This window comes from Ixodes scapularis, unplaced genomic scaffold, assembly GCF_016920785.2.
Source record: "Ixodes scapularis isolate PalLabHiFi unplaced genomic scaffold, ASM1692078v2 PGA_scaffold2__306_contigs__length_199485367, whole genome shotgun sequence".
Taxonomy (NCBI): domain Eukaryota; kingdom Metazoa; phylum Arthropoda; class Arachnida; order Ixodida; family Ixodidae; genus Ixodes; species Ixodes scapularis.
In genome coordinates, this window is record NW_024609857.1 from 84,902,898 (window position 1) to 84,924,288 (window position 21,391).

Here is a 21,391-nt window from a genome sequence, read left to right on the forward strand (position 1 = left end):
GGGCATCATTAAGATACCCTAAAGATGAGTGTTCTCTCTTTTAATTACAAATACTAATAAAAACAACACTTGTTCTTGAGCTCAGGACTATGATGCCATGGTGAAGCTGATGGACGACCTCCAGGCCGTGCCAAGCATCAAGTTCACGTCCACGCCGGCTATTCAGCATTCCTACGCATTTGCACTGAACAGGTGAGTCCAAAAATGGGGCAATGGGGCCTGGTCTTGCATTTCCCAATCCAACATGAGATGTGTCGAATTGTCAGCCTCAGGCATGATAGCCTTTTCTACTGGCTCAAGTTTTGTCAAGTTTTGGGCACTGACAAATGATGTAGACAAAGTGGCGCTCTTTGGCCTTAGCAGCCCTTGCGCCATAAAAACCCAATCCAAACCAAAACATAGACAAAGAAAGCCTTTACTTGAGCATTCTGCAAACGTATTTGGCCACTTTGATCGCTACACGGAACATGCCTCCGACTCGACTCGTGTGTTTACTGTAATATCCCGAGTGCGATATTCACTGTAAAAGTGGCCCACCCACTTTTACAGTGAAGCTGTTGTGCCCTAGGATCTGGGAAAAAATGCGTCCTTGGATGTTGAGAGAAAATTCCCCATTGGTTGTGGCAAGTATGAATAAATAAAAATAAAAAGAGGGGGTAACCAGCGTAAGTCAGCCTTCCTTGGCATTATTAGATAGTGAGGTCCTGATCCCTTGTTATCATCTCTAGGCATTGTCCTCAAGGTCGTCCTAGGCGTCGTCCTATAGGCGTCATCCTCTAGGCGTCATCCTCTAGGCGTCGTCCTCTCCTTGTGCCACGAGGGGAGAGAAGGCTTTTTCTATCTCTGCTGTGATGACAGACAACTACAAACACTGACACTTAAATTCTTGCAAAGTGTTGCCCATAAAGCTATTGCTTTAAAAGCAAAAGATTATTCCACACGTGCCTCTAAAGAAACACCTCAGTAGTTCTCTGCAATCCTGGTAGTTAGCCAGCCATACAAATGAAAGGGAGTGCCATGCCAGGGTGCCAAGACATGAAATGTGAAGTAAAACACCACTACCAATTTATGAAATTGTAGTGGTGTACCAAATTCTAGTCTTTTAGAAATATTTGTATAGGGCAGAGGGAGAGGTGTGAATATTAGAACCAGACAGGCACACCCGGTTTTTAAGAGCTGCACCTTCAAGGCACCTCGTGGGGCACTTTGATAGATACAGGTGCATACTGATTTTTTAGTGCCATTAAAGGGCAACTCTGCTTCATTTTTGACATTGAGAAAACTATGCAGCCCTCTTCAGTACAATCTAGGAAGACCAAACGTCAAATATTACGATCCAATTCCGCATATTTATTTAACAAACTGGCCAGCAAACTTTCAAATGAGCGAAGTCGCCGAAATCTGCTAACTCTAGCGTGCGACGTGAGGCACAGTCAACAGCGCAGTCAATACCACGCAGTTGGAGCAGCCAACATTGAGCCACTACGTCAGAGGCCTGTCTACATCATTCTCACGTTTTGTTTGTTTTTGCTTCTCAGAGCGAAATTGATAGATGGTGAGTTTTGCCTCCCGTTGTTGCTCAACGGTGTCCACGTGATCACCGTAACCCGGATGCGCTAGTTTGCGCTGCCCTGCACGCCTCTCGGAGCTGGAGGCTGGGAGCAGTCTGTTCCGTCCCGCCGCTGTTGTAGAGAATGTCTTGTTTACGGTACGGGCGCGGGCCGCATCTCCGATGCCTAGCTGCGATGCCTGGTGAAAGATCCATAGGCTCATGATGTTGTGTAGCTGCCTGCTTGAACTACCACTTGACCAGCCCGGGAGTCGTCGTTCACAAGTTTCCACACGACAGTGCGCCTCTGAACGTATGGATGGACATCCCGTGCCGGTGAACTCCGGGAAGCCGTTGTCGCCAAATCGCAGAACAATGATTTGCTCCGATTAGGGTTGTGCGAATATTCGAAATTTCAAATAGTAGTTTAGAATAGTACTCTATTCGGTATTCGTTTCGAGAAGAACTGCACTATTCGCCTTTTTTGAAGTGTTGAGTGCTGTGGGTTAGCCCCATTGAGTGTGCTTCTTACGGAGCATGGGTGCACTGCGGAGAAGCAATACCCGCATGTTGCTTCTCTGCATTACACCGGTGCTGGGTAAGAAGCGCACTCAACGGGGTAACCCGCCGCGATAAACACTTGGAAAAGTATGAATATTGCAATTGCGTGCTTTGAAGAAAAGCATACATTCAAAGCGGGACGGTGCACGCGTGCCGGTTGTATTTGAAAATAAATGGAAACTTTGGGAATGTGTATATCTACATTGTAGTAAACGTGTCAAAATTAAACTGACTGTTATGCAAGAGTATGCTATGTTAGACAGAGATGCCCTTACAACCTGCGTCCATCATGTGCGGTTCTTTCTTTTTTAACTCAAGATTAAAGAAAGAATATTTTATATAGCAAGATTTGTAAATTCACTCAATTGGGTATGGTTGGCCATCTCTATAGGATTCATTTTATGTCAAATCTGTCATTTACCTGCCATCCCAAGACATCAGACCTTCTGAGGTCACAGTTCATAAATATAGATAAATAAACTAAGCTTATAAATGAACAAGTGGAACAACCTTCACAAGTTTAGCTGGATTTTCGTCTAAGCATTATGGTATGGTAGTGAAAGGCGTGAAAAAACTATTCGATATTCGAATCGAAAATATTCGGCCAAAACTACTATTCGCTTCGAATTCACTTCGAACTGAAAATGCGCTATTCACACAAGACTAGTTCTGATTGCTTGTGCTCATGACACTAACTAATTTGCTGCATGTTACCAGCTAAATAGCGAAACATGAATCAAAAGATCAGTTCCGCTGTGAAACCAAATGAATGTGCACTGGAGCATACTTATCACGGCATTCATTATTTTCTATGACTATTTTGCTATTGCCAATAAATGTGTAGTCTGCCTCACAGCTTCATAAAGGTACACAATTCAGGTTACTAAAGCAGGAGACACATGCACGGTCAAACAATCACCGTGTTGGTCACTACGTGCCGGCCGTTTCCCAGTATTTGAGCATATATGTCTGTAGAAACCAGGCACGAAGACTCAGCTATTTTTGGTAAAATAAATGTGAAGTTGGAGCCTTATGTGCCAGACCTACGAAGGGCATATCGCACGCCCAAGCGGAGGCCTAATGATTAATTTGGACCACCTGGGGATCTTGTGGCGTTTAACCGAGATATCGGTTACACGGCGCCATCGCGGCAATAATCCCACGTCAAATTGCGGGCACCTCCGTCAAGATTCCAATCTGGAGTGCAAGCTGGGGCTGCAGTGGTGCAGACGTCTTTGGATGTTGTAGCAAACTACATTGGCAAAAATTGTGGAGCAGACAACACTCGCGTTTTGCTCTACGTTCGCCCGCCGTCGCATGGAGGATCACGTGACCTTCCGGATCACGTGGTTCGTTGAGACGTGGCCATGACTCTGACGACACAAAATCAGTGTTGCCTGTTGCAACCGAAGTTTTGGTTTCGGTATCTGCTGATGTTTAAACTAAGATTGCAGAAATAATATTCCACCTTTCGCAAATCTGAAGACGTAGGGCTGCTTAGTAGTGCTTTGGAAAATGGAATCACATGTAAGCCTAAAATTTTTATAATTGAGCGGAGTTGCCCTTTAAAAGTTTGGGGCAACGCAACCACAGAACTGCCGGGGAAATTAACTAAGCTCTTTGATTGAGTCACTTAGACTGGCAAGAATGTAAAAACTGAATCACTGGCTATCGCATAAGGTTAACTTTATCAAAGTGCAGCTCATATGTATGACATTGCTTTCTTGTGTTTGGGAAAAGTTGTCGGTACGAAAGTTATACTGTCTATATTGATTCTTTCTAAAGCGGTAGCTTTATAGGGTCAACCCACCTCAGGAGCTGCATAAGCACGAAATGTGTAGGTCGGTCAGTCAGTCTAACCGCTAAGTTATTATCTTGAAAAAGAAAACTGCAGCAGGTGCCAGGGATCAAACTCCAGTCATTGGAGTGCAAGCCGAGTGTGGTGCTGACTGAGCTACGGACCCAATTCATTTTTCTACAAACAAGTTTCTTTTTTATTATTACATTTTCAGTCAGTGGGTCATTTAATAGCTTAGTTCATAAAAAATTAATATGCACCTAAAGAATAGGAGTGAGAGCCCCAATAGTAGTCAGAGTCCTCTTTTTACTTGAGCAGCGAGCATTGTGGCAACCTTTGTACCTCAAGAGAACAGAGGTGCGGCAAGATTCGGGCAGAAACGGGAGGAGCATAAGCAGGTATTGTGTGAGAAATCGTGTGGAGTGGAGAAGTATGGAAAGGACATGAGAGGAGAACAAACAGGTGGTGTAGAAAGAGTGTGCGAAACAAGGAGGAGTGGAAAGGGCAGGAAAGCATACTTTCACTCTCTCGGTGACCCAAAAATTCAGCGCACAGGCTTTGTGCCCTGGTAATGCCAAAGCGAAGCACGTGCAGCGTTACAAAGAGACAATGGTGTGACATAATCTGTTTTCATACAAAACCCTGCCCTAGGCACCACCTGAATTAAAGGGACACTGACAGGGTATTTATGCTCGCCGAGGTTTTTAGTTGTACGTGACATATGAGAGCTCAACTACCCAGAACAGAATTAGCGGCTCGAAATTTGGTTTCTTTCCGCCCGAAAACCGCCGATCAAGAACTGGCCGGTTCGAGTCTCGCTCACTCTCTTTTCCGCGGTCACGGGCCGTTTTCTAAGGTATCGATGCGACCACCAAATTTAATCAAAGTCGTGGGTCACTGAAGGCACACACTCAATATTAAAAATAGAAAAAAATATGAAACCCATTTTTTGTGGCTTCTAAAAAGCTGCAAATACGTTGATCGAAAAAAAAGTTTCACAGACAACCGGAAGCATTCTGTGCGTGCGTCGTTTCGCGTATTGTGGGACTCGCAGGGACGCGATGGCAGCGGACGACGGGCGTGGGACCTCTATTTCAGAACTGTCGTTCGCGTTACCGGAGAATTTTGTCTGCCTTTAAAAGAGAAATTTGGGACTGATCAAAAGAATTGGTCTTCATCCCGTACGACACGCCCGACCACCAAGCCGATTTGCACGAAGACGTCGCCGAGCCGTCGCTCCCTTCTCGTGGCTGAAGACATCGCTCGCGTAAACGTCAAGCACGACGTGTCTACTTCGAGTTGAATATGCACGCGTACGATTTCTTTACAAGGTGAGAATGTCGCCAATGCGGGGTGCATCCCGACTTCGACCCGGGAGTGCTTTTGCTAAAGGAAAATCGGTAGCAAACTTTCCAACTTACAGTTTATCGGCTGAATTATTACTAAGGAAAGAGATCCCCTAGTTTTGATATGCCCCAGTAGCTTAGTGGGAAAGACGTCCGCTTTACATGCCGTAGGATCGAACGTAGGATCGGGTTCGATCCCCCGTGGAACCTTTTTTTTTTTCATATGTTTTTTGATGTCTACATTTTTTTTTCTTTTTTTAAAATTATCACTGAAGAAAAAAAAAAAAAAAGAAACAAATGTTGTGGACGACACGTCGCTGAATTAAATGGTATGGGATTTCCTTTTTGACACCTGCGAACTCAATGTAATCACTTTCCACAAAATGCAAGGAGCATATAAATCAGGTAGCGTCCGCTTTCCGAGGTGCCCGTAAATGGTCTACAGGAATTGCAGCCAGCCATTGGTCCCGATCCCGTTGATTTTTCGGAAACTCTGTCGCACAATGCCACTTCTGTTTCGGATGCAGGACATGTGAGCCAGCTCTTCACGCAACATCTTGGGTGTATTCTTTTCGGAGCCGATCAAAATTCACCACGGGCACTCACTACTCATCTCCAACTCCTATATATACAAAACAACTCATCTTGGAGTACAGAACAACGAGCGGAACATACATAACTGCAAAAGAATCCCACGGCGAACAGTTCCCGTACGCCGCATGTCGTCTGCTACCGGGAAGGAGAAAAAAAACAAAAAAAAAAAACACACGGTCGGGTGCAGCCACGTGACTTCCGCCACTCGCTCTCTTCTCTCCACTTCTCCGACCTCCGTCGGGTTTCGGTTTCGAGCAGTTGCGTCTTTTGGCTTTATTAAAAAAATACGCTACTCTGTTGCAAAATATTAATTGGGTAGTCCTCCGACACCATAATGAAGCGCCTGGCAAAAAATTAAAAAAAATTTTTGGGGGGTGTCAGTGTCCCTTTAAGAGCACCACCAACTCTAAATCTACCGCTTTTATTTGTTTTGTTTCCTTTCCTTGCTTTTATTTCCACGTTGTTTTTAAAATGAAAGTCAGTTGTACTCGGTGCCGTATACTACATCCACCTCTTCAACTTCTCTATTTTGTTTCTGTTGTAACGTACCAACTACTCCAAAGTCACTTTTTGCCGCGACAAAAATTACGTCGCAATTGTGACTAGGTACATTAAGCTGTTGTTTTCCAGGCATCGTATCACGACGGCTTCTGGGTACAGGGCACATAACTTAAATGGGATCGCTTGAAACCCACGGTGAGGGAACGACACGCAAGATGCTTGCGGGTCGGAAACCTTCCGGGGTAACCCAGTAGACAGCGTTAGTGCATTTTCTCTTCGTAAGCCGTCGCAAGCAGTCAAGCGCGGAGCGGCCTTGAGATGCTCACGACTCGCCACACGCTCCGTTCCTTAAACTGTCGGCGACCATGATAGAAAGCCACGTCCGACCGGTCGGGCTAAGTGACCGAGTTCCGCCCCCGCCTTTGCCTTCAGACGCAACCGCCCGGGTGACCGGGAGCGTGCCCTGGAGGTGATGACGGCGGCCCTGAAGAAGAAGGAGAACCAGGTGCCGGACATCCTGTGCCTGTGTGGCCGCATCTACAAGGACAAGTTTGTCGAGTCAGACTACACCGACATGGAGAGCCTCCGCAACGCCATCCATTGGTTGGTGGGCTGCACCCTCGCTCACGTGCCGCTTCTAGAGAGGTTGCTACGGGCCTTGCACGGTCGACTCGCTTGCTGCCTCTCGGGCCTTTGCTCTACCGATGAATGCCCATCTTCCTTGAATGGCGGCCGAGGAACTATTTCTGGTGTCGGCATCAATGTGGTAACACACCGCGGAAACTGACGGATGTTGCGAGGAATAATGCACGTGCTAGGGAATGTTTGCCGCATACGTTCGTGCATCAATGTATGGCTAAGATCTTCTAAAGATTGGTTATGCTAGGAGAACACTTTACTCGGGGCCAGGGACAGTCGAAGGGTTCTGGAGCTCAGGGAATTTCCGATGGCTTTGAAGAAACCCCGAGTTTCTAGGAACCCGGTTTATGAGACCCATGCTTTATGTTATACATGTTGAGGTAACATAGAGTGTAAAGCTGTCAACGCTATTTTCCGTTTCATGATAACCTGGCAAACTGAGGAGGCTGCGGCCTCCGCGACCCAATAAGGGCGCCGGAGCAAGGCACGGGATAACACTTCATGGTCAAGGCCACCGGGGTCTTCTTATTGCCGCAGCAACAGAGCCCTTCGCAGCAAAAAGTAGTTCTAGGCTTCTTTTTCTTTTAACGGCGATTGAACTCGCGCGATTCCATCTATAAGGAGAAGATATGAAGAATAGGGAATAAATAATCACAAATTTATGAGTTTTAATTACCTATGTTTAAACCAAAACAGTGACGCCACATCCGTATCCGCTCGATTTTTTCTTCGCCTTGTAGCGCTGTGGCCGTTAGCGATCATCGGCGATCACAGCCGTGTAATCGGCCGTTTTCGCTCAAAACATCACACTGTGCCCTGGCATTAGCACCTGTCACAGATTCGCCGCTAAATTGAGCATATAGTTGTCTCATGAGCTGCTTCCGAAGTGCTCGCTATTCTAGTGGACGGATATGTCGCTGCGGTGGAGGTGATCCGAATTTGGTTGGTTTCGGAACAAATGACTCTTGGCTAGCAGACGACAGCTGGTTTTTCTGGGCCTCACGCCTCGCATTTGGCGTGGTGAAACAAATACTCCCATGACGTCAGGTTACGTGCCTCGCTCCGACACCCTTATTGGATTGCGGGGCCCTTGTCTCCACAGTTTGCCGAATTATCGTGAAACAGAGTATAGTGGCGCGATTCCATTTGACTTTCTGGTGAACTGAAAATGCCCGCAATTAACGTCGTGCTTTGTAGGAATTTCTGCCAGCGCTATTCAAAAGGCTCTACATTTTAAAATGCTTTGGAAAACTGATCGATCGCCAAATGGCACTCAGTTTGTATTTGAAGTCTTTGCGCTTTCCTACTTTACTACGCTGTCCCCTTGTTTGAAGTGGGCCGAATGCCCCGTCGCCTTGTGTGCGTCCAGGTATCGCAAGGGCTTCGAGGTGCAGCCCAACGAGTATGCGGGGGTGAACCTGGCCACGCTGCTGGTGATCGACGGGCACGAGCTGTCCAAGTCCTCCGAGCTGCAGCAGATCAGCCTGCGGCTGAATAACCTCATCGGGCTGAAGGGCAGCCTGGACTCTCTGGAGGACTACTGGGACGTGGCGACCTTCTTCGAGATCAGCGTGCTCGCCGAGAACTACACCAAGGCCATCCAGGCTGCTGAGTGCATGTTTCGCCTCAAGCCCCCAAACTGGTCAGTCTCGCCCCCAACTGCTCCGTGTCCGCACGACATGTAAAACAAAATTGTGTTGTGTGTTTGTTTAGACAGAGGGGGAAGTTAGTCAACCCAATAGGCATCTGGTGTCTCGGCTGTAGATGAGAAATTTAGCCAGTGCGGTATTGTTGCTAGCCTGGGAGATCTTCGATGCTTGTCACGCAGTAGTGACGCACCACTGCACGTTGGCACAATGCTCATCCAGGCCAAGGTGGGGAGGAGTGAGGTTTAAACCCAGGGTCCCGGGCTCTGCAGTGGGAGCTTTCGCTCCACGTGCTCCGAGCTGTGTTGTCCTAACACGCTCAGTTACCAATTCATCCTGGTGTAATAAACATTAGAATGTGTTGAGAGAACGGGTGGGTTATTCTGAACAATACTGACCAAGTCAGGGTAGACGATTTCTTGCCCTCTAAATTGATCAAGCAGAGAATGAACGAGTCCTGCTTCTGGTATTGCATGTGAAGTCGGAGAGGATGGGAATTTGTATGCAGCCTTTGTGTCTCGAAGCTGTCTGTACTGAGCTCGACTAAAGCATAACAGCCTGTTTATCTCTCTGATTCTCAGCAGAAGTCTTGGTTTTGGTGGATATGACTAATTTTTGTGGGCTTTGTTACGTGTATCAGAATATTGTCACGGGTGGTGACCAAACAAAAAAACAGGAAATAAACAGAAAGAAATAAAGTTTTAATGTGGCGAACTTGTGCCAAAAAAAATAAAGAAGGAAACAGAAGAAAGCAGAGCGTCGCGGGCGTCGAAGTCGGCGTGTCAGCAGAATCGAGCGCTAGGGCGAGACTGACTCGACAAGGTCGCGGGCGGCCTCTTATCTAGAGTGCGCCGCTATCTCGAAGATTCGGCGAAAGCGGTTCGAGCGTCGCGTGATCGGGGCGAGAATGAACACGCACTTTCTAGAAAACAAAAGCAGGGATAAATGATAGAAGTTACGTGCGGTACATGAATAAACGGGAACTTTCTGGAGGACCGTGACCGAGCGTTGCTTTCTCAGCCTTGCGCGCGGCATTACTCCCCCCTTTAAAAGTGCATCGCCCCGATGCAGTGTAAAACAAATCAAAATAAAAAAGAACGATAAACTAAAGAGTCTTTTGGAGCACAAAAGGTCCATAGTCCTATCGAGCGTAGTACGGCTTCAGGCGCACGACGTGGACGACCTCAGGTCGTGGTGGGCGGCGTGACGATGTTCGTGTTCCGTCGGGCATCACCTCGTAGTTCAGCTCGCCGAGGCGACGAAGTACCTTGTATGGTCCAAAGTACCGTTTCAGCAGTTTCTCACTGAGGCCGCGGCGACGGATGGGCGTCCATACCCACACCCTATCTCCGGGCTGGAAGTGGACGTCCCTGCGACGAAGGTTGTAGCGGCCGGCGTCGACGCGTTGCTGGTCTTGAATCAGGAGTCGGGCGAGCTGGCGAACTTCTTCGGCGCGTTGAGCAACCGCCTGGGCGTCGTCGCTCTCGTTGTCAGATGGCTCATGGGGCAGCATGGCGTCCAGCATGGTCGTTACCTTCTGACCATGTACCAGCTGGAAAGGGGTGAATCCAGTGGTCTCTTGAACCGCCGTATTGTAGGCGAACGTGACGTAGGGCAGCACCTCGTCCCACGTCTTGTGCTCTACGTCGACGTACATAGAGATCATATCGGCGATTGTCTTGTTGAGTCGCTCCGTCAGCCCGTTGGTCTGTGGGTGGTACGCAGTTGTACGACGATGGCTGGTGTGACTGAGTCGGAAGATTTCTTGGGTCAGTTGTGCCATGAACGATGATCCGCGATCTGTAATCAGAACTTCTGGAGCGCCGTGCCGGAGGACGATGGACTCAATGAAAAACTTGGCAACTTCCACAGCAGTCCCCGAAGGAAGAGCTTTCGTTTCGGCGTACCGCGTGAGATAATCTGTGGCGACGATAATCCAGCGGTTCCCCGACGTCGAAGGCGGAAAAGGACCAAGTAGATCCATTCCGATCTGCTGGAAGGGTGCAGTTGGAGGAGAAATAGGCTGCAGGAGTCCGGCCGGCCTCGTCGGAGGTTTCTTGCGTCGCTGGCACTCGTGGCATGATCGTGTGTACAGGTGGACGGTCTTGGGGAGCTTGGGCCAGTAATACTTTTCACGAATACGGGCCAGTGTCCGGCTGTATCCAAGGTGTCCGGACGTCGGGTCGTCGTGACATGCTTGAAAGATCTCCCCTCGAAGGTCGGTCGGGATTACCAGCAGCCACGGCGAGTTGTTGTTCCCGAAGTTCTCTTTGTAGAGTACACCTTGTCGGATGGCGAAGGTCGGCAGTACTCGTGAGAAGACACGTGGCACAATACTCCTGCCCCCTTCCAGGTGCTCGATTAATGCGCGCAGCTCAGGATCGTCCCGTTGACGTCGTGCCATATCGTCGGTGTTCACTGCTCCTAGGAAGCACTCGTCGTCATTGTCGTCGCTGCAGCCGGAAGGGGTTTCAACGGGGGCTCTGGACAGGCAGTCGGCGTCGCTGTGCTTGCGGCCTGACTTATAGACCACTGTCATGTTGAACTCTTGTAGTCGAAGACTCCATCGAGCGAGGCGTCCTGACGGGTCCTTCAGGTTCGCAAGCCAGCAGAGCGAGTGGTGGTCCGTGACTACACGAAACGGGCTCCCGTACAAGTACGGACGAAACTTCGTTATTGCCCAGACGACCGCAAGGCATTCTTTCTCAGTCGTGGAGTAATTTTTCTCCGCCTTGGACAATGTCCGACTTGCGTAGGCGATGACTCGCTCGATGCCTTCTTGCACTTGGACTAGTACTGCGCCCAGTCCCGCGTTACTTGCGTCCGTGTGAATTTCTGTTTCCGCATCCTGGTCGAAATGTCCAAGCACAGGAGGAGTCTGGAGTCGTTGTTTCAGTTCGTCGAATGCCTGCTGTTGCTCCTCGGCCCATTCGAACTTCTCGGCGTCCTTCGTGAGATTCGTAAGTGGTGCGGAAATCCTTGCGAAATCCCGAACGAAGCGTCGATAATAGGCACAAAGTCCAAGGAATCTTCGCACGGCCTTCTTGTCTGTCGGCGCTGGAAATGCCGCGACGGCGCGAGTCTTCTCGGGGTCTGGGCGGACGCCTTCGTTACTAACCACGTGGCCAAGGAACTTCAGTTCGTCATAGGCGAACCGGCACTTTGACGGCTTGAGTGTGAGTCCGGCGGTCTGAATGGCTTGAAGAACAGCTCGGAGTCGTCTCAAGTGCTCGTCGAAGTCAGCTGAAAATACTACGACGTCGTCAAGGTAGACGAGACAACTCTGCCACTTCAGCCCTGCCAGCACGGTGTCCATGACACGCTGGAAAGTTGCTGGCGCCGTGCATAGTCCGAAGGGCATCACCTTGAACTCGTACAGTCCATCCGGCGTGACGAAGGCTGTCTTCTCTCGGTCCCGTTCGTCGACCTCGATTTGCCAGTAGCCGCTCTTCAGATCCATCGATGAAAAGTATCGAGAGTGGCGCAGCCGGTCTAGAGTGTCGTCGATGCGGGGGAGTGGGTAGACGTCTTTCTTCGTAACCGTGTTGAGCTGCCGGTAGTCCACGCAGAACCGAAGAGTTCCGTCCTTCTTCTTAACCAGCACGACTGGAGAGGCCCATGGACTGCTTGAAGGTTGGATTATGTCGTCATTCAGCATCTCTTGAACTTGCTGATGGATCACCTCCCTTTCCTTAGCGGAGACTCTGTACGGCGATCGATGCACAGGGCGCGCGTCGTCCTCGGTAACGATGCGGTGCTTGGCAACCGCGGTCTGGCGCATCTTCGACGACGTCGCAAAGCAGTCGCGGTATTCGGCGAGGAGGTTAGCCAGCTGACGCCGTTTAGGGTCCGGAAGCTTAGGGTCAATGTCGAGCTGCGCTGGCGATGTACTGTCTTGCTGGGGCGGCGAGGATTCGTCAGTAATCGCGGTGATTTCGGCGGGGTTTCGGAGTTTCTCGATGTGGCCCACGGCTGCACCTTTTGTGAGGTGTTGCGTTTCGTTTCGGAAGTTCGTCACGAGGGCCACAGTCCGCCCGTCCTGAAGTTCAGCTACTCCCCTTGCGACGCCTATGCCTCTTCCCAGGAGCAATTGGAGGCTTCCCTCGAGAAGAACTTCGCCACAGGAAGCTTCATCGATCCCGACAAGTACGAAAACACTCGACCGCGGTGGTAGGTTTACGTGGTTTGCGAGGACTCGGACCGTGGGTGACGTCGCTTGGGGTCCCTCCGCTGGTGGAGCAGGTTTTCGTAGCGTCAGCCGGTTTGTTCCGAGATCGATGACGGCGCCATACTCGCAGAGAAAGTCCATTCCGAGGATAACGTCCCTCGAACAGTCTTGCAGAACGACGAACTTGACAGGGCACGTTTCACCGTGGATGTCGACGCGAGCAGTGCATCTCCCGACTGGTGTGATGAGATGTCCTCCGGCGGTTCGTATTTGGGGTCCTTCCCACGGCGTCATGACTTTTCGAAGGCGGCGGGAGAGCCTCCCACTCAAGACTGAGTAGTCTGCTCCGGTGTCCACGAGTGCCGATGCGTCGAGGCCGTCGATCACAACGTTCAGGTTGTTAGACACCGATGCAGGAGCGTCGTTGTGATGCTTGGGGTCGGGAGAGTGGGAGCGCTCCGTCGTTCTTGGAGGCTCTTTACGTCGGTTGTCTTCGGCAACTCCACCTCCAGGGGTTGCCGCGCCTAGTTTCCCCGGTGAGGAGCGAGGGGTGACAGGCTTTCACGTCGGGGTCGGTGCATCGGCGAAGCTGGACGTCGGGGCGATGGCGACCGGAACTCTCGGCGGGACGCAGGCTCGGGGGACTGGGGTCGTCGCAGGTACTCGTCGATCTCCCGAGGGCGTTCACCATACCGGGGGCGCGGGTCGTTTGGGTGGAATCCGCGCAGCCCGAGTCGTCGGTATGGGCATCGGCGGTACACATGGTCGGCTTCCCCGCAGTGGTAGCAGAGCGGGCGTCGGTCGGCCGTTCGCCACACATCGGTCTTCCGGGGTACACGGGGCTCCTGGCTGGCGTACTGGGGCTGGTCGTCGCGGCGTCGGTCGTGCTGCGGCGCAGGAGACTGGCGTCGGGGCGGCGCGACATAGGCGCCAGGAGGAGGCGGTGGCCGTCGGGCCACTGCGGCGTAGGTCACGGTGGGCTCCTCGGGTGCAGCTACGTTGGCAGGAGCCTCCAGTTGAATTGCCCGCTGAACCTCGTCGCGGACAACTTCGGCTATTGACACCGAAGCCGGCTGGTGGGTAGCAGGCAGGAGCTTCTTAATTTCCTCCCGGACGACGTCCCGGATGATCTGGCGAATGCTGGAGATGCTGGAGCCAAGGTCACAAGCGGACGGCGGAACCGCGCTGACGCCGGGTAGCCTCTGGTAGTGGCTGGCTCGGGATTGCAGTGCACGCTCAATGTTCGTCGCCTCGGTTACAAATTCTTGAATCGTCGTCGGTGGGTTGCGTACGAGGCCACCGAAAATGTCGTCCTTCACGCCGCGCATCAGGATACGCAGCTTCTTTTCCTCGGTGGACTGAGGGTCGGCGCGGCTGCTCAGGCGGAGGACGTCTTCAACGAAGCTGGTTACCGTTTCGTTGGGCCCTTGAGTTCGTACTTGAAGGAGGTCTTCCGCTCGCTGTCGTCGTGTCTCGTTCGTGAATGTCTCCTTCAGGCCAGCGATACAGGTGTCCCACGACGTAAGCGACGCCTCGTGGTTCTCGAACCACTGCCTCGCGGTACCCTCCAAGGAGAAGTAGAGGTTTTGGAGGCGCTGCTCAGTGGTCCATCCATTATGGCGTGCTACACGTTCGTAGTGCAGGAGCCAGTCCTCTACGTCTTCGTGGGTCTCGCCATGGAAGGTCGTCGGGGTTCGCTGGGCAACAGGCAGGTAGACGACGGCGGCGGCGGTCGGGGACTGCGATTGCTGGTCGTCCATCGTCGGCCTCGTAGGCTGCCTGGTCCTGGGTGGCAGAAGTCCGTATTCCGGGTGTAGACCTTGGGTTCGGCGACTGGTCCGAGTTTCAGGTTCCGCGTTGAGTGGTCTTGTCACAGGGCTTGGAATCGGGCTTGCACTGCGGGCCCCGGGAGGGGAACGCTGTACGGGCATGCGGTACCCAGCACCTCCACCAAATGTCACGGGTGGTGACCAAACAAAAAAACAGGAAATAAACAGAAAGAAATAAAGTTTTAATGTGGCGAACTTGTGCCAAAAAAAATAAAGAAGGAAACAGAAGAAAGCAGAGCGTCGCGGGCGTCGAAGTCGGCGTGTCAGCAGAATCGAGCGCTAGGGCGAGACTGACTCGACAAGGTCGCGGGCGGCCTCTTATCTAGAGTGCGCCGCTATCTCGAAGATTCGGCGAAAGCGGTTCGAGCGTCGCGTGATCGGGGCGAGAATGAACACGCACTTTCTAGAAAACAAAAGCAGGGATAAATGATAGAAGTTACGTGCGGTACATGAATAAACGGGAACTTTCTGGAGGACCGTGACCGAGCGTTGCTTTCTCAGCCTTGCGCGCGGCAATATGTGCCAAAATATTTTTTAAAAGAATTTTCACTAGAGTGGAGAACACAAACAAATCTTGTCAATTTCGCCATTGATCCAACACAAAATTTGTTTAAAGGAGGGGTCAACTTACGATGCTTTCCTCAGTAGTTTTAAGGATGATTGTTGAATGGTTATGCACCAGTAAATTTTCGAGCCTTGTTGTGTTCGTCCCCTTCTGTGTTCCTGAGTCTCGGGTTTTATTACCATGAATTATCAATCCTAAGAGTCAAATTTCAGCGTAGATATTACTACTACAGTGCAATAGAGCTTGTCTTTGTATACAAACAAGCATCTAGAAGCAACTTCATATGCTGGTGCATGTGACATCTCTATGCTATCGTACAGAACTCTGAGAAAGTTTTGATCAGAGACAGCTAAGTATGCTAGGGGTTCTCAAACTTTATTACAAGGAACGCTTAAACTGACTTGACTAAGGGCCAAGGAGAACCTCCCACTCTTAGCGTTGGTGCAACAAAGCAAGATATACTGTAGAAGCCTACTGACTTCGTAAGCAAAGGTGTTTGACTCATAGTCGTGCATCAATGGATGACTCAGATCTGCTAAAAGTGTGCTGAAATTGGAAAAATACATTATTTAGAGCTAATAATAGAAATTTGGGAGCTTGAGGAACCCACAAGGGCACTGTGGGGAATGTTGCTAAGAATTTAGTTTGAGAGCCTCAGCAACTCCCCATGCAATAACAACCATGTTGGTCCCGATTGCACATACCATCCACGTTTCACTTCGCTTTTTTGCGATGAGGGAACAGATGGGCGGCTTGGTACTTGATGATGTTAAGCATGTGGCGCAATGGCGTGACCTTGACCATGCCCGAAACTTTGGTCCAGGTACCTCAAGTCTACTTTTGGGAACATAAGGCTCATCAGTCGCTTCAGGAGGAGGCCGGAGGACGCCGAGAGAACAGCAGAAGAGCAGGTGAGCCCCCTCCCTGTACTTCTACTGCTCATTCTGTTGTAGCAATGAGTTTGGCCGCGTGAATGTGTTGTGTTATCGCTTGCGCCGCGCCGAGGGGCAGCCGCAAGATTGACCCACTCGAATTCTGATGGCATTGGAAGGCGAACAAGCATTCTTATTCTTTCGTGGGTGGTATGTATAGACAGCACACTCCGGATCACTTGACTTGCTTTAGAAAGATTGGGATGAGTCAAATGCGCTATCGCCACCCTTCCGGGATTGGACGAGATGTCTACCAAGTGGAAAATAATACTTGTGAAAGACTGTCTTGAGGCGATGGGCTTCACTTGGAACAGCATTCTCTGTGTGGCAAGTTCACTATATTGTGTCGACAGGCAGTGAAACATTCTTTGATAGTTGCTAAGAAAGGCTGCATGAAGAAAGTGGAGTCCAGTGCTTTTTATTAGGGGGGCACCCACATACTGAATACAAGTTCGCTTGTTACAGAGTAAAAAGTGTTTCCTTGCTAGGTGTTTCATTAAAAGCTTAGGAGCCATGAGTAAAGCATAAAATTAAAACATTTTGCCACACCACGACATGACGTCTTGTGAGCTGCGCGTCTGTGAGTTCATACCCATAGCAAGGCACTGAAGTTTTCCTCATATTCACTATTGTGTTTGCAATCATAGCTCGACAGTAGTGTCTTTCTTTGTCTGGGTCTCTGTGAACTACATGAGCATGTCATTTAAATACTCAAGACTGAACCTCAAAAAGAAATAAGTCTAATATTGTCCAAATTTCTCAACAAAATTCAAACATATTTATAAGTGTAGAGTAAATTTATTATTTTTAAAACTGTAGATATTTTTACGTCCTCATAATCAACATTCCTAAGATAAAATATCACCCATCTATGGCAATGTAGCTGCTTGTATATAACATCCTAAGTAAAACCCTTTGCTGCATAGATGAGTTGTAATCTCACATTGAAACCTTTCAAATATGAGGCTGTTGGATCTTGCCTTTGTGGGTAAGAACCACCATTGTATGTGTCAATGATTGGGAATCATTGTAAGGTTTTATTGATGGTGAAGCATAAATTCCAGAATGTCCAGGAAGTAAAACTTTTGGTACATAGCATTGAAATACTTTTACTGATGGTTCCAGCTTTTTGTTTTGTTTTCTGGACTGAATTTGTGAAAGGATTAGGCTAAGACAATTGAAGAGCAAGAAAATTGTATTGTTAACTTTCTGGTTCTTGCTTGGCTGCAAACTTGCAAGTTTATATTGTGCTTGCTGTGTTTCATGCAGGTGTTTGACTTCTGGGTGGACTTTTTTGTCACTGCCTATTCTTCCGATCTGGAGAGTACAATACGATTTCCTGTGAGTATTATCATATTTTGTGCAACTATAGTGTAGTCTCCATACACCCTAGAGACAGGGCTTGCCGTGTGGTGCATTGAACGAGATGAGTATCTTAAAAATTCTCTGTTAGGGCTTTTGTATCTTTTTGTAACTCTCTGCATTGGGATTTCTTTTGTGCTAATGAGTTGAACAATTTAGATACCTAGCTCACGGTATTAATTCATAGAAAGATTCCCTCTATTTTTGGTTTGTTTGGCTCTCGGTTCACATTATTAAAAAATCTTTTAAGGTAAAATTTCAAGAACATATATTTGACCCCCTAAAAGAGGCAAAGAAGGTTGCCTTCAGTGACTGGAGGATAAGATGAAAACAACAAACGATTGATGAGGTGCTGTGGTAATTATCGAATGGGACAGCATATGTAATGTTCAATAATCAAGAAATTACTGATGACAAAAGGCTTATGTATTCAATGAATGTTTTCGGTTAGTTTTTTTTCGCCAGTTGGAAGCATAACCATTTCACCATAGCGGTTAAATGCCTCCAGTAGAACTGGGCTTACAAGGTGTCTTGTAGCTTCATATAAGTGGTACAGGTGGAATCTCAGCTAGAATTTTAAAATGGTGCATGAATGCAATCGCCCCATATCCTTCTACAGTATTGTCACGGATGAAGACGATGAGACAATGAATAATGAACTGAAAATAAAGGTTTAATCGGCGAACTTGTGCCAGAAACAAAAGGAAGAACAAAGTCGAGAGAGCGGCAGCGAGCGACGGTGCGTCGGCGTGGCAGCTGGCTATTGCGAGATTGCATCAGCGAATGAATCGGCAAGACCGCGCTCGGCTCCTGATCTACTACACTCGTCGTCTTGAACATTCAACCTCGAATGCTTGGGAGTTAGCTGGGGCGAGACTGACTAGGCAAGGTCTTTCTGGCCTCTATATCTTTTATGCTCGGGGTAAGAATAAACACGAAACTTCTAGATGCACAGAGAAGCATTTCTACTTGGTCATGCTTGTGATCCTGATCACTAGAAAGTGGCACCTGTGGTGCCTGTACACAAAAGGAGGTCCAAGAAGGTTGTAACAAATTACAGACTGATTTTTGTAGTGTTGACATTTTGTAAACTACAGTAACATGTTTTATTTTGCTACATCATAAATATGCTGAATAATTTCTGGTTTTAACCGAAAAACGCCAATAAACATCCGCCAATGACAAAAATAAAAACTGTTAAAAAAAACAAAAAAAAAACGCCCTCCGGTTTTTAAATATTTGTTACAGCGGAGCTGTTAAGGGCTATCCTCAGTTTTGTGTCCGTCACCAAAAAATGTGGACACAAAACTCTGGGCAGTTACCGCCATCTATGAGCAACGGCGGCAACCAAGCCGGTTGTCTGATTGCCTCCGTCGTTCATAGATGGCGGCAACCTTTCCAGCCTTTCCACTCTGGTTTTCACCAGAGTGGAAAGGCTGAATTTCTCTAGGCGTCGTCCTAGAAGTCGTCCTCAACGTTGTCCGAGAGGCTGTCCTAGAAGTCATCCTTGAGGTCGTCCTAGATGTCCTCAAGATCGTCATAGAAGCCGTCCTTGAGGTCGTCCTAGACGTTGTCGTTGAGGTCCTAGAAGTCGTCCTAGCCATCGCCCTTGAGGTCGCCATTGACGTCGTCTCTGAGGTCGTCCTTGAGGTCGTCCAAGAAGTTGTCCTTGAGGCCGTCCCACCATAGTACAGCTTCGCTGGTCATCCTTCTTCACCTATGTGGAAAGGCTGAAAGTTTTTTTTTCCTGGCAATGTTTTTTTTTCCGCTGAAAAAGTCCTATGCAAATTTCCGTCAAGCACATTATCTTGCCCGGAATCATGCGCTTTGCCTGTCTTTCTTTTGTGACCTACAGTTATGCGTGTTGCCAGAGACGGTCAGATTGAAGGTGTATTCGACCGTAGGAAAGCATCACATTCACTGTTATTACACAATTTAGAGTTCTTAAAGGGTAACTGCAAAGAACAAAAGGTGTATTTTTAAACAGCCTAATTGGGACAAGCATGTCACCAAAACAATTTTTCCAACAAAAACAAAATTTTTTACAGCAATATTTATCGCGCAGGACTGATTTTAGTTTGCAGCTATTTCATCCGTTTTAAATTGCGCGCCAGAAAGTTGGTATTATACGTCACAGAGGGGCTGCTCTACGTCACGGAGTGGCCTATTCCAGCCACTCCGCACGCGTCGAAAGAGCGGGAGTTTTAAATGTGGAGACGTTGCGACTCCAACTAAATTACGTCCTGTCGCGTAAATATTGCTAAAAAAAAAAATTTGTTTTTTCGCAGAAGATTTGTTTTGTGACATGCTTGTCCCAATTAGGCTGTTCAAAAATCTTTTTTTTCTTTGCAGTTACCCTTTAAACATAAGCACTAGTATCTTAGGTGGATAAAAGCATGTCTGTTCTTGCATCGCCAGTGTTTTGAATGGTGAAACTTTTCATTTTGTTGATGCTATGCCATGAGGCTGCAAAGCAGCCTCACGGCATAACTTCTGTGCTGTGAGGCTGCAAGGCCGTTTCGGATTGTTATTTTTTATTTGTTAATGATGTTAATGTCAGTGTGCAGTTCAAAGGTACCATTGTTCAATGATGGTTGTGTTACTTATTATGCAGCAGTACATATACAATGATGGAACTCAATGTAAAAAAAATTGTGTCCATGTTAGTTTAACTTGAAAAAAATAAGAATACATTTGAAACTTAATATCCATTATAAATGCAGCTATACAAAAAAAAACAACAAAAAAACTGCCTATTACCCAAGTGCCACGCTTTCAGCTGATAGAATATGGAACACACATGCACAATGTTATTAAGGTTGGGAAAGCATATAGATTTTTGTGCTGAAACCTGAAATTGTCAACTTTGAGTCTCAAACTATAAAAGAGCTCGCTTACTTATTTATGTCTGATATTGCAGTATATCTTGACAATCTGGGACCCTTCTCAAAGAAATTGCATGGTAAAACGAGAGAGGATAAAAAACTGCGCTGCTTGCTTTGTTCTGGGACAGTACAACTGTTATGCAAGTGTTAGGGATATCATAAAAGAGATATAGTCAGTGACAGGTGAAGAGTAAAATGGAAGCTCCTTCTGGCCTCTTCCCACATTAGCGGAGCGAACGCTGGAGAGGAGGCGACTCCCTCGCCACCGTTTGCTTTGCTGAAATAAAAAGAGGTGAAAGGAGCTTCCACTTCACTCTTAACCTGTCACCTACTATAGGAAAGAATTCAGTGACTCTCCAACAAAAAAAAAAAAGTACTTTTAAAGTTTTACAGCACTAGGATCTGGGAAAAAATGCGTCCGCGGATGTTGACAGAAAACTGCCCATTGGTCGTGGCAAGTATGAATAAGTAAAAATAAAAAGGGGGGCAACCAGCGTGAGTCAGCTTTCCTTGGCATTATTAGATAGTGAGGTCCTGATCCCTTGGTATCATCTCTAGGCATTGTCCTCGAGATTGTCCTAGAAGTCGTTCTTGAGGTCGCCTAGGCATCGTCCTAGAAGTCGTCCTTGAGATCGTCCTAGACATCATCTTCGAGGTTGTCCTAGAAGTCGTCCTTGAGGTCATCCTCTAGGCAATTGTCCTCAAGGTCGTCCTAGAAGTCGTCCTCAAGGTCGTCCTAGACTTTGTCCTCTAGGCCGGCCTAGAAGTTGTCCTTGAAATCGTCCTAGACGTCATCCTCCTGGCGTTGTCCTCGAAGTCGTCCTTGAGGTCGTCCTAGACATCGTCCTCTAGGCATCGTCCTAGACGTCGTAAAAATAACAGATTCGCTGGTCCTCCATCTTCACGTGAAGTGGAAGGGCTCTAAAATTTTTATAAGGTGTCTAATTTTGTAATAACTTACCGTAAAATACTGAGCAAGCGCCCACTCAGACTTTAGAGATAATCACAAAAAAATG

The 21,391-nt window shown here is 48.3% G+C and overlaps 1 protein-coding gene across 2 annotated transcripts in view; it reads left to right on the forward strand.

Moving 5' to 3' along the window:
- The window catches only part of LOC8026620 (mitogen-activated protein kinase kinase kinase 15), a 468,648-nt gene that overhangs the window by 64,263 nt on the left and 382,994 nt on the right, over positions 1–21,391 (forward strand). For both annotated transcript variants that reach the window (XM_042291939.1, XM_042291940.1), the window contains exons 9-13: positions 86–192; positions 6,782–6,952; positions 8,358–8,630; positions 16,020–16,107; positions 17,398–17,469. In XM_042291939.1, coding sequence (XP_042147873.1) covers positions 86–192; positions 6,782–6,952; positions 8,358–8,630; positions 16,020–16,107; positions 17,398–17,469 — 711 coding nt within the window. The remainder of the gene's footprint in view (positions 1–85; positions 193–6,781; positions 6,953–8,357; positions 8,631–16,019; positions 16,108–17,397; positions 17,470–21,391) is intronic.